This window comes from Vombatus ursinus, unplaced genomic scaffold (genome assembly GCF_900497805.2).
Source record: "Vombatus ursinus unplaced genomic scaffold, bare-nosed wombat genome assembly UNPS02014945.1, whole genome shotgun sequence".
Classification (NCBI taxonomy): Eukaryota; Metazoa; Chordata; class Mammalia; order Diprotodontia; family Vombatidae; genus Vombatus; species Vombatus ursinus.
This window is the reverse complement of record NW_020954723.1, coordinates 25499162-25512756: the sequence shown is the minus strand read 5'-3', so window position 1 is coordinate 25512756 and position 13595 is coordinate 25499162. Positions and strand designations below refer to the sequence as shown.

General features: G+C 45.2%; 1 protein-coding gene across 3 annotated transcripts in view; it reads right to left on the bottom strand.

Moving 5' to 3' along the window:
- Positions 1-13595, bottom strand: part of ELMSAN1 (ELM2 and Myb/SANT domain containing 1) — a 127134-nt gene that overhangs the window by 20903 nt on the left and 92636 nt on the right. For all 3 annotated transcript variants that reach the window (XM_027844722.1, XM_027844721.1, XM_027844723.1), the window contains exons 2-3: positions 5256-6946; positions 2518-2832 (exon numbers count right to left, since the gene is read on the bottom strand). In XM_027844722.1, coding sequence (XP_027700523.1) covers positions 2518-2832; positions 5256-6665 — 1725 coding nt within the window. In that variant the 5' untranslated portion in view covers positions 6666-6946. The remainder of the gene's footprint in view (positions 1-2517; positions 2833-5255; positions 6947-13595) is intronic.

The window sequence follows — 13595 nt, the reverse complement described above, 5'->3', positions numbered from 1 at the left end:
CACACACACACACACACACACACACACACACACACACACACACACACCCCCCCTCTTCTTTTGGACATGACCAAACTGGAAAGGTTTTGCTTGACTATACATGTTCATAACATGATCTTCTTTCAATTACAGAGGGTGAGAAGAGAGAGGAAGACTTTTGCTGATTTAAAAAAGTTTAATTTAAAAATAATCTTTAAGTGTGGAGTAATCACTCCACACTACCTTACCTATTATTTCCTAGTAATTGCATTTATTTACCTTCCTTGGGTTTCTGTTGTTTGGGACATTTGTCAAATCAAACATTTTGCTCAAGACCAGTTTCTTTTTTTTTTTTTTTAAGAATGCCCCAAACGTCTATTTTATTGAATGTCCATTTTTTTTAATTGGCTTTCAAGTTTACAGAGTAAACTGTAATCGTTTTAAATCGTTGCTGATGCTGATTTGCTTTTTAGAATATATATTTCTATTTCCTTCTACAGTTTCTAGGACATTCAAAATAATCTCGTATTACTCTTTTCATTTTTATTTGAAGGTCTTTTCCTTAACCTCTTGTATAATTTGCTGTTTGCTATTGGAATTGTTAAATTTAACCTTATTCTGGAATTTCTTCTTGTTGATCTACACTCTCTTGGGAGCCTACAATATTCTATGTTTCATCAAGCATTGGTTCTCTTGTAATATTTGTTAAGAGAGCTTTGTAATCTCTTTGAGGATTTAGTACTTACTCTTCCTTCCAGTTTTGGAATTCTCTCTATTGATTTATCTGTTTATGCTCTGGATTTTAATTGAGTTTCCTTCTTCTTGAAATTTTTGGTATTTCAGTCTTTTTTTCCTTATATCACCCCATCGTTCACTTTCTGACTCCTCGCCTTTCTGGGTATACAGACCCTAAGCATAGGCTAGAAAGCAGCCTTCACCTTCTCCCAAACTGGGAGATTTAGAGTTTATAGGCCTAAGTAACCTTGAAGAATTAGAAGGAAGAACAGAACTAGCCCAATTGAGTTTCAGTCCCTTTTCTTTCAGCCCTTTTACAATCATGAACAGTGACACCACCCCCCTCCCAAGCCCCCCAGTTCTTTCTTTGTCTGTCTTTATTTCCTTCGTTTGGCTAGACTGAATTAGTCTATTTTTTTTTTTCCAGGTTTCAGGCATGGTGGGTCTGGTGTTCTGGAGGGGATGCCTAACCTATATTGTTATGCAGTAGATGGGGAGGCAGACAGGGATAGAATATGCTGGTAGTCTCTGGAACAGTATGGGTTTCCAATATGGGCTCCAGGCACAAGCCCATGAGACAATTTGTGTAGGGCATGGATGGAGGCAGATGGAAAAGGGGGTAGTGAACAATTTAAGGATTACCATTATTTTGTATTAATTCATGAGGATTTTTACTTTGTTAGGGAGTTCTCTCTCTCTCTTTTTCTTTTTTGGTTCCATGGATTCACCTGTAGTTATAACTCTATCTGGTACTTAATCCCTAGGGTTTATTTAGTTTTTGTTTTTTAGAACTAATGGGATCTAGAGAAAGTGTCAAGTCTGGTATCATGATCTATAAGTCCTTTGATTTATAATTCTTATTAAGATTCTTCCCTGTGGAAGAAAGCTTGAACCTATTTCTTCTTTCTCTACCATCCCCAAAAGAACTAAAAGAGAGAACATATCTAATATCTTTATTTTTTTCTCTTTACTGTTTCCTCCTGGGTCTACTACTTTATCATTGTCCACGAGGGAAACAAAGTCAAAACAGATTCTTGACCCAAATGATTCAGCAATTAATCAATGATTGTTCTTAAGATTAGTTTTTTCTCTCTGCCAAGTTGGTCTATCTCACTGATAACATGAAACATCCAATGATGACCTGCAATGTTTTATGTGTAACAATTATGTGTGACAATAACTCAGGCCCCCATCTTAGTCTTCCTAAATGTAAATTTGAATGGAACAATACCCATAAAAGCAGGGTCTTTCAATTTGAAGATTTTGAGATAAGTTCAAGGACCATTAAAAGTTTCACTTTTGTCATAAGAACACTGGGGGGCAGCACAGCATAAGGGAAAGAATCCTAGACAGAGGGTTAAGTGATTGAAGTTCAATTTCCAACTCTACTATGGTGTGACCCTGGGCAACTCACTATCTCTTCTCTGGGTCTCTCAGTAAAATAAGGGGAGTTGGATTAGATGGGCTGAGGGCCTCTCTAGTTCCAAAATTCTTCTGATTCAAGATACAGAAACATGCCCTAGCCTCCTTCCCTACAGATTTTGGAACACTAAGAGATTGCTCCAGGACTAGTCACCAGTAGGATGTTATTAAGCCTAGGTGGTTGGGAGTAAAGGACAAGTCTTGGGTTCTGGTTTCAGCTGTCATATGGTGTTCTCTTCCCAATAAATTACAGGTCATCAGTATTCATTTTTCCCAGAAATCTTCAACCCATCCAAAAGCTTAGGATAGCAATATATGTGAAGGGGGGGGAGAAGCAGAGGGGAGGGAGGTAGTATCTTGTTTGCAAAATGTCATTCCTACCTGGGCTGGCACATCGGCGACGGGATTCCGGTTAGATCTCCTTCGTGTGACGATGACTGAGGGTTTGTGTTCCGTGGGGCTCCGATCAGGCGCTAAGGCCAAAGGGACTTTCCCTTCCTCATCTGAATACCCCAGCTGTGCCACCTCTGGCAGATCCACCCTGCACACAGGGACTGACACAGGAATGATAAGAGGCACCATCCCACTGTCTTCTCGTGCCCGTTTGGAGGGGGGTGAGGGCCCAGCAAACTCCACCACGCTCTTGGCTGCAGATGCTACCACTGTCTTCCGCCTCTCCTCTAGGCCTTCAGCATCCTGGAAAGGGGAAGGGAGAAAGGAGCGATGGGACTGAAGACTGAGACAAAATTTCTTCATTTTCTGGTTGATTTACTCATTCCTCTAGCTACCACGTCACCTTTATAATACGTCATCTAATACAGTCATTCCCTTGTTCCTTGAATTTCTTATTAAGGTTAGGGTCTTGCCCCACTCTGTTTATGTGCAATCTTAACTGGAGTAAGAATGATGATGATAACGATGATGATAACAACAATAATAATAGCTAGCATTTATATATAACACTTTAAGGTTTACAAAGTCTTTCTTTACAAATAGTATCTCATCCTCAAAATAACCTTAAGAGGTATATACTATTATCACCCTCATTTTACACATGAGGAAACTGAGGCACACAGCGCTTAAATGACTTGCCCAGGGACATGAAGTTTGTTGTTGTTCAGTCACGTCCAACTCTTGGTGACCCCATCTGGAGTTTTCTTAGCAAAGCTACTGGAGTGATTTTCCATTTCTTTCTCCAGCTCACTTTATAGATGAAGAAATTGAGGCAAACAGGGTTAAGTGACTTGCCCAGGGTCACAGAGCTAGTAAGTTTCTGAGTCCAGATTTGAACTCAAGTCTTCCTGATTCTAGGGCAGGCGCTCTATTCACTGTGCCACCTAGCAAGTTATAGTCTTAGAGAGCAGCCCAGGACCCTGAGAGTTGCCAAGGGGCACACAAATAGCATGTGTTAGAGAAAGGACGAGAAATCTGGCTTCAAAACTTTGTAAAGCGTTTTGCAAACCTTAGTGTGAAAAGTTCCTTGGCCTGGAAGTCCTCTGTTTTAAAGGCAGCTCTCTAGCTATGATACTTCTCATTAGCAGTAGTAGCAGTAATAACATTATTGTTAATATTAATAACAACAATAAAAATAAATGAGTTATTCTCTCCTGTTATTTCCCAATAGGCACACTAGCTGCAGTCAGGGCAGTGGTATCCTCAAGGTACAAAAATTAATCATTCTTACTCCTACTCTTTTCCTTGAATGGCTTTCCCCCTCTCTTCTTCCTGTTTAAACTCATTTATTTTTTTCAGTCTTTCATAAATTTATTTTAAAGTTCATCTTCTTGGAAATATAGTTAGTTTCCACAATATGACTACTATGGAAGTGTTTTGCACGGCTACACAAGTATAACCTATATCAAGTTGCTTGTCTTCTCAATGGGGGGGAGGAAGGGAGAAAATTTGGAACCCAAAGTTTTAAAAACAAATGTTTAAAAAAAAATTGCTTTTTTAAAAAAAATTGTTTTCACATGCAACTGGGAAGTAAGATATGCAGGCAACGAGGTATAGAAATCTATCCTGCTCTATAGGACAATAGAAGGGGAAGGGGATAAGAGAAGTAGGAGTTGAGATAGAAAGGAGGACAGATTAGGGGAAAGGGCATTCAGAATGTATGCTGTCTTGGGACTGGGGGAGGGATGAGGGAAATGAACGTTGGAAACTAAAAATAAATAAATTAATGAATCTTTAAAAAAAAAAATAAAGTTCACCTTCTGTTTCTTCCATCTCTGCCTTCTCAACTGGGAAAACAATCCTATTCAAATCTTACATTCAAGGCATTTTCTCAACTCTCAACTTGAGGCCTGCTTTTCTTGTCTACACTACCTTCTGCCTTCTTTGAACTCCGTTAGTACCTCCCATCTGTTCACCCAAATTAATACCTCCATTCTCTGATATTTTCATATGTGTATCTTGTCTCCCCAGTAAGACTTTCTCTGAGGCAAAGGGCATGGTCTAACCTCTTTGTCTTTCACGAAGAGCCCAGCACACAGTTGTCCTCAATAAAATCATGCTGACAGTGCTTGGGTCTGGGCCTAGGACACTCTGGCAAAACTCTCTGTTGTATCTGCTATCTCTAGTCACTAATTGAAACAGCTTCCTTTTCTTACCACAGAGATTCCCCAAGGGGGAAAAAATGCCTTTTTGGCAAGGATACCCATACTAGGAAAATAGGTACACTAATACACTGTTGATGGAGCTGCAAATCAATGCAGGATGAGCCTGGAATATAACTCCTCTCCTCTGCATCTCAGAATCACTAGTTTCCTTCAAGAATCCAGTTTTAGCACTGCTTTCTACATGAAGTCTTTCTGAATCCCCTAAGCTACTAGTATTCCTGCCCCCAAATTGTCCTGTATCTATTTTGGGTATACATTATTTCTACCCTGATAATATGTAAACTCATTAAGGGCAGGGCCTGTTTCACTGTTTTTGTACCCCAGCACAATGCCTAGCAAACAACAGGTGCTTAATACATGCTTCGTGATTGATTGACTCAATCTTCAGCCCTTCTATACTCAACACATTCTGTCCCTGGCCTAGCTTCTGTATTTCCTCTAGAATCCAATTAGTCTTTCAACTGCTCCAAAACCCTTCTGGGGGAGGATCTCGGTTCTCACCATTGGATTCTGGAGTGAGGCCAGTTCCACAGCTTTCTGAGCCAATGTTAGCAAATTGGCCTCCTGGGAAGCCCGCCGCCTCCGTCTCGTGCTCTGAATCACCCCTCCTCGAACCACTCCAAAGTCACTGGCTCCCCAAGCATCACTGCCTTCAGGGGCCTCCCGCTCCCGGCCATTCTGGGCCAGTCTCTCCCCTTCAGGCAGGTGCTGTTGACCACCAAGAACTGCCCCACCTTGCTCTGACTGGGGCATGAGGTGGCTGCCCTTCTCATGACCCAGGGTTTCAGGATGGGGCTGCCCCAGGCTACCCTGGGGCACATGCTGCTGCTGTGACCAGTGATGCAAGAACAGGTTGCTGGACATCTCTTCCCGGGGTTGGGGACCATCCAGGGCAGTTGTGGATGAGGAGGGCGGTAGGATCCCTTCCTTGGAGAGCCGTCGGGAGCGCCTCGGGAAGGAGATCTGGGCCTGAGGTAGCACGGGTTGTGTAGACTGGTCCTGCATAAGGGCCTTCAGGAGCTCTGGGTTCATCTCGGGATTGGGAGGGAAGGGACAGGGCACCATATTGTGATGGGCCCCAAGGTGAGCCTGACCCATGGGGCCAGCTGACTGAAGGCTGAAGTCCTGGGGCTGCTGGGAGTGGGGTGGAGGTGGAGGTTGCTGCTGGGGAGGATAGAAATTCTCAAAAAGCTGCATCTGGGGGAGGGCCTGTTGTTTTTGTTGTGGGGGAAAGGCAGCTGGATTGGTACCAGGCGGGGCCTGTCGGAAAACATGGCGGTTCACCTGGTTCCCAAATGCCAACTGGAAAGGCTGCAGGGGCAATTGGCTCGGGGGTTTCTTGGCTGTGTGGAAGGAGTTCACTGGGGCCTGGGGCCTCCCCAGCTCCAGCTGTGCCTTTTGGGACATCATCTGCTGTATGGCATCATTGTAGGGATCCAGTGGCAGGATCCCTTTCTCCTGGCTTCGTTTCAAGGTCTCAGGGTGGCCATAGAAACCCGAGACCCCAACCCCAGGGTGAGGGGCCCCTTTTTGGCCACCATACATACTGATTGCATGGTTCCACAATGGGTGGGGAGAGGACTGGGACTGCTGCTGCCAGCTTGCATCCCCACCCCGTTCGGGCACCCGGCCCATCACTGAATTTGGCCACTTCACAGCTGCCACCGGTTGAGAAAGCATGGGAGGGTTACCCCGCTCTGTTCTGTAAACTACTGAGTTCAGCAGTGACAGGGTATTGTGAGGGGGTAGCTCAGTGGGCTGGGAGGTAGGGACGCCGCTAACCGGCCCACCGTGACCATAATACTGCCCCTCCTTCAGCTGCTGCTGCTCCTTTGTCGCCGTTTCTGGGTCGCTGAAAAACGGAACCCGTTTCCTTTTGTTCTGGGCCTTGGGTTGGGCCTGGAGGTTCATCGTGTGGTTTGCTATGCCAGGGCCAAGAGATACCAGCTCACCAGCTGCCCATCCCTCAGGGAAAAGCCCCTTGGAGCACGGGCTCCCCCGACCAGTGGTTGCCGAATGCTAATTTCCAGTTGCCAAAGGAAGAAAAGGGGGGGAATGGGAGAAGGGAGGAAGACCCAGGTGGACTTGGTCAGTCGCTCAAGGTTCCTTCTGGTTCTTCTAAAGGGCCTCTCAAATCCCGTGCGTCACCTCTTTTATCCTTCCCCAATTCATGGTGCCAAAATTTTCAGTGCCTACAAGAGAAGAAGGAAACACGTCAGTACTGAGGAAAACAATGAGCAGAACCTAGGGGGCAGGGGGAAACTCCCATTTAGTCACTATGTCCCTGTGTGACTGCATAAATCACCTCTCCACACACTGAGCCTATGACTTTCGTTACATTACCAGTCCTCAACTCTCTTCAGCACTGTCCATATATCTCCCATCTACTTGGCTGTCCCCCCAACAGATCTGGTCCTCTCCCAATCCAACTTAGCAGCCCTCAAGGCCTCCTGGTACATTCCTGATACTGACATCTGCAGCAGAGGCAGTGTGTGCAAAGAGGGAACCGAGGGAGCAGAGAGACAGTTGACTCTACATCAGCTGCTGCTATTTCCTAGGAAGCCACGGGAACAAAGCCTTTCTGCGTCCAAGACACAACAGAGTCTAAAAACGGTCTGGAATTCACTGTACCAGGGACCAACAAAGCCAAGATCTGAGTCTGGGTAGGGAAGGAAGGTCCTCAACCTGACATCTGTAGCTCTTTATAACCTAGGTGGTGGAGCAGAGTGGATAGGGTTTTATACTTGGAGTAAGGAAGACCAGAGTTCAAATCCCATCTCATACACACACACACACACACACACACACACCCCCACACACACTTACTAGTTGTGGAGGCACAGGCAAGTCACTTAACCTCTCTAGGATTCAGTTTCCTCATCTTAAAATGATGGAGTTAGACCAATTGGCCTCCAAGGTTCCTTCCAGCTCTAAATCTATGAATCTATAATAACTCTACCCTTCCAGCCTTATCGCATGTTATCTGTCTCCATTCACTTACCAAGAAAATCACACTGTACGACTTTCTTTCAAGGCTTTCTTCAAACAATTTCAGTGCATTTGGAGACAGAGGACCTAGATTTCAATCTTGGCTCTGTGATTTACTGCTGTGTGATGTTGAGCAACTAACCTAATCTCTCTGCACTTTTGCTTCCTCACCAATAAAAGAGGAGGGTAGGACAAGGTGACTTTTAAGATTCCTTCCCACCTCACAATCCATGATCTTTCCATAAATCCTTTAAAAACCGATCTTAAATGCCACCTCTTCCACAAAATCTTCCCTGATCCATCCATAAATAACAACTTTCTACTTCATGCCTCACATAGCACTCTGACTGTAATAGAGCAACTAGGAGGCGCGATGGAAAGAGTGAGGGGCCTAGAGTCAGGAAGACTCATCTTCCTGAGTTTAAATCTGGCCTCAGACACTTCCCAGCTGAGTGACACTGGGCAAGTCATTTAACTCTATTTGCCTCAGTTTCCTCATCTGTAAAATGAGCTGGAGAAAGAAATGGCAAACCACTCCAGTATCCTTGCCAAGAAAACCCCAAATGGAGTCACAAAGAGTCAGATGACTAAAAATAATACTAATGCACCTATCACATAATTTTGTGCATATTACTTTTTTTGGAGGTAACTGGGGTTAAGTGACTCGCCCAGGGTCACACAGCTAATAAGTGCCTGAGGTGGGATTTGAACTTTGGTACTCCTGACTCCAGGGCCAGTGCTCTATCCACTGTGCCACCTAGCTGCCCCTATATTACTAACAGGTAGGTGGCATAGTAGATAGCCTACTGAACTTACTAGTTAGGAAGGTCTGAGCTCAAATCCAGCCTCTGACACTTACTAGCTGTGAGACCCTGAGCACAAAGGTTAAGAATACTTAAACTGCTGCCTGCCTCAGTTTCCTCATCTGTAAAATGGGGTTAATAAGCATTTATCTCCCAAGGTTGTTTTGAGGGTAAAATCAGATAATACTTGTAAAGTGCTTGGCAAACCTTAAAGAACTATATAAATGTTAGTATTTATTATAATTGTTGTTGTTATTCATTAATTTATGTGAGTATCTAATTCCCCTACAAGACTATAAGTTCCTAGACAGGATGGGCTATGTCTGGTCTGAATTTATCATCTTAATTTTTTTGTGCTCAACAGTCACGTAATAAATATGTGCTCGGTTTGGCACTCCTATGGCCCCCTACCCACTAGCATCTTTTTGCTCAATTTGTCTGTCCTACTATTCAGAAGGATATGACAATCCCTTACACCTTTCTCCTCTCTCTGAGAGAGAAAGAGAGAAGAGAAAAGAAAAAAAAGAGAGGAGGGGGGGGGGAGAGAGAGAGAGAGAGAGAGAGAGAGAGAGAGAGAGAGAGAGCCATACCAAGATCCAGCTAAAGCTTGGGAGGGGGAGTATTTCCAAAAGGAAGGAGGACAGCTGCCAAAGGCACCACCAGGCCAGCTGAGCCCGGCTCTGGGCTTCTAGGCACATTCCTGACCCAGCCATTGGCTGCAGAAGTGGCCCCCTGGGAGAAGTTCTGAGAAGAGCCTGGTAAATGCACAGGACCTTCCAGTCTCTGGGCACAGAGGCAGATGTACAAAACTGGGTGTGCAATGGGGTATGAGCCAGAAGAGAAGACAAATGACCCAAGAGGAAGCTGCACCAGTCAGCCAGTTTCTGAGGTTACTTGATTGCAAAGTCAATCTGCAAGCATTTATGCAGCATTTACCAGGAACTATGCTAAACACTGGAGGTACAAAGAAAGGCAAAAACAGTCCTTGCCCTCAAAGAGCTCACAGTCTAATGTGTAAAAAAAACTATAAATAGCTAGGTACGTGCACAATACAAAGTACATGGAATGTAATCTGAGTAAGGAAGACACTAGCGGCCAAGGGGCCTGGGAAAGGCCGCCTACAGATGTGAAAGGCTTCAAGCACAGACAAATCTGGAGAGACCCTGCTTAAACCTCAAAGCCTCAGCTTCCTTCCATCCCCAGCAGCCAAAGCCTCCAGGATAGTGGAGGGAGTAAGGGAGGAGGGCACAATCTGAAAAAAGGATTTATTCATTCAACGAAGTTTAAAGTGCCTACTAGCCTCTGGTTGGAGGAGGCATTTGAATTGAGAGCCTTGAACAAAGTTGGGAATTCCAAGACTAGAACTTAAACAAATTCCAGCCAAGGGTGACAGTCTCAAGTCTCACTTAAATTGCACTAAGACAGGCTGGTGGTACAATGTGAAGGATGCTGGTGACTGTGGGCTTCCATCCCCTCAGAAGGGACAACAAGAAGAGCGGAGAATCAGTCACCAAGTGTTCATTAAGCACCTAGAACATTCCAGGCACCATACTAAGTGCTGGGGAGACGAAGAAAGGCAAAAGTCAGTCCCTGATGTCAAGGCGGTCATAATCTAATGGGACAAACAGCACACACATAACTGTGAACAAAGATATATAAAGGATAAACTGGAGATAATCTCAAAGGGAAAGTACTAAAGTTCAGGAGGACTGAAGGATGAGTTTTAGCTAAGACTTGGAGGAAACAGGAACGTGTATATGAGGCAGGAAAGTGATGCAGGCATGGGGGATAGTGGTCAGTGTAGATTCATGGAGTCAGAAGATGTAGAGCTTGGTAGTGTTCAGGGGGGTAGGGGCGTGAAATGCAAGAAAACTGGAAAAATAGGAAGGGGCCAGGTTTTCCAGTAGGAAAGGGCTTTAAAAGGCAGACAGATGATTTTATATTTGATGATGGAAGCAATGGAGTTGTTTGAGAGGGAGGTGAACAGACAGTCAAGTCTATACTTTAGGAGGATCAATTTAATGGCCAAGTGGACCCAAGTGAGAAGAGACTTGAGGCAGTTAAAGCCTCAATGTCCAGCTATGGAGTTGGGTGGGGTGGGGTGGGGTGGAGTGTGGGAACTATGAGAAAGGGGAAAGAGTTCAGAAGAAAGAACATGTCTATGACAGGGAAAGTCTGAGGAGGGAAAGTTATTTCTGCTGGGAGGAGGACACCACAGAAATGTGATAAAAACCCAAGAAGGAAACATAATAATAACAGCGACTCACATTCATATAGCACTTTAACGAGAGTTCCTGCAGATGGATCAGGTACTAGAAGCATCGGGCCTGGAAAAATCTTTGCTCTCACATTGTCCAAGTGGGACAGCCCTCAGCCATGTTTCATGTGCCTGGCTGTCCCACCCTCCCCACTCCCAGAAGGAAGGCTTTGCAGGGAGGAACTAACCTGCCAAGAGACCAACTTAAGGACTATCTCTCATCTGACCACTTCTTTCCTTACTCCCTCTTACTCCATGACCCACAGTGACTCACTCCTCCAGCTCTCTCTTCCTATCATCTTTCACTTTCACCATACATCACAGTAGGGTAGTAACTTCCTCCTTCTCTATTTCCTTCCTCAGCTCCCCACCCCCACGTGACCTATCAGAGTCTCTGGGTTTCCTCCCTTAGCAGCCCCTTCCCCCCCCCCCACTTCCCTAGGCCTCAGTTACACAGGACACTTGGTGCTTCTCAAAGTTCTGACTCGTTTAGAGGGAAAATTCTTTCTTCCATATCAGAAGAGACAAAGAATAGGGGACAGATGTGTAGAAAATACGGACCCCAGGAGCACTGAACAGGTGAAGGGGCAAGAAGAGAAGAGATTGAGGAGAAACTGACATAGAACTGGCTAGCCTTCTGAACAAAAACCTCTCTTGCATTTAAACACTTTTGCAACCAGCCCCAGCATCACTGTAGGGAATGAAGCGACCAAAGCACACTCAGGAAAACAACCCCCCCCAGAAGTGCCCTGAAACATCATGTTCATTATTGTGCCCATTGTTTGTCATCGGCGGAAGCATCCTTTCCAACCTGACCAGGCGCTGCCTTCAGCCAACAGTACTGGGCTGGCTCAGGCACTCAGTGTTTGCCGCCTCTGTTTCTCAAAGGGGAAGAATGGGAGGGGGGCAGAGCTGCTGAGGATTAGAAGTCCATGTGACTGCAAAGAAACTCTAAGCCTCCCCTGCTGTCCCCCTACTCTCCCCTGCCTGCCTCCCCTCCACTGTGACCACAGACCTTCCGGACAACCCCCATACAAACCACAGTAATGGGGCCTGGTGAATAAAGAGATGCCAGAGATACTTGGCAGGCAGACAGGCGGTCCAAGAGGCAGACAGCAGCCCTCTTCTGTGACTAGCACCACACAGCATGGGGGGAGACATGAGTAGCTCTAACACAAATGAGCCTTCTGGTCCAACATATAGGTTATAGTTGAAATTGCTGCAGCTGAAATTTCTCTTTTACCACTAGTGTGGTGCTAGTCACAGAAAACAAAACAAAAAAAACAAATTTTGAGTTCTTTTTTTTTTGATGAGGCAATCGGGGTTAAGTGATTTACCCAAGGTCACACAGCTACTAAGTGTTAAGTGTCTGAAGCCGCATTTGAACGCAGGTCTTCCTAACTCCAAGGACAAAGCTCTAACCACCGTGCCATCTAGCTGCCCCAACATTCTCTCATTTTGGAAATGCCAAAATGGCAACTTCAGGACTGCAGATATCTAGTTCCCGGGTACCCCCTACTAGAGTTAAACCTTGCTGGTCTTTGTTTTTTTCATCTATTAGATGAAGAAGTTAGATAATGTTGGAAATCCCTTCCAATTCAAAATCCACTGAGATCCAGGCTTTTAGGGAAGGTCCTCATGGGTCCACCACCGACCTGACCCTGACTCTCCTCTTCCACACACAAGCTTAGCTCCCCAAGATTTTCCTTAGGAAATTACCTAGAACTTCAAGTCCCTATAGCCATAGGTGTGGCTCACGGTAAAAAAAGATTACAGGAGGGAAGACCCAAGAAATGTCGAGGAAGTGGTAAGCCGAGGGTTCAAGCATGATCCGGACTCCTTGTAATAGGTGGTAGAGAGGTGGGCATGCTTAAGTCAGAACACCCTCCAAAAAGAAAATGTCCATCTGTCTGGGGACCCAGGAAGGAATAGTTATTTCATGATTTGGAAGAAATAATAGGTGTAAGGTTGCACAGTGGAGAGAGCACTGGCCTTGGAGTCAGGAGGACCTGAGTTCAAATTTGGCTTCAGACAATTACTAGCTATGTGACCCTGGGCAAGTAACTTAACAGTGATTTCGATTTGGAGTCAGGGAAACCTGAGTTTCAGTGCTGAATCATTCAATTGCTAGCTGTGTCACCCTGGGCAAATCTCTTAACTAACCACTCTGCAACCTCAGTTTTCTCATCTGTGAAATAGAGATAATAACAGTACCCTTTCCTTCTTTCTTTCTTTCCTTCCTTCCTTCCTCCCTCCATCCATCCCTCTCTTCTCTCCCTCTCACTTTCCCTGACTTCAAGTCACTGTCTACTATATCATCTAGTTGCCTAATGAAGGAGAAATGAGTCTCCACGGGCAGCTAGATGGCACGGTGGATAGAGCACCAGTCCTGGAGTCAGGAGGACCTGAGTTCAAATCTGACCTCAGACACATAACACTCACTAGCTGTGTGACTCTGGGCAAGTCACTTAATCCCAACTGCCTCACTAAAAAAAAAAAGAAAGAAAGAAAGAAATGAGTCTCCACTCACTGCTTCGTGCCTGTCCTGAGGAACCCAAGACCAAAACCACTGCTCTTCCTTCCAGAAACCCCACCTGCTAGTCTGCTACCCCAGGAATCTGCAGGGGTCATCACCTCCTCTTGGTAGGCCCCTTGCTTCTCACAATGCTTCCTGTTACAAAATCATCACTGTCATCTCATAAGGGAGAGCAAGAGAAGGCCAAGATACATTGGTATAGGAGAGGCCCCGGGAGCCTTGTGTTATCAGGGAGGGGGGAAAGAGGGCTGTTCTTT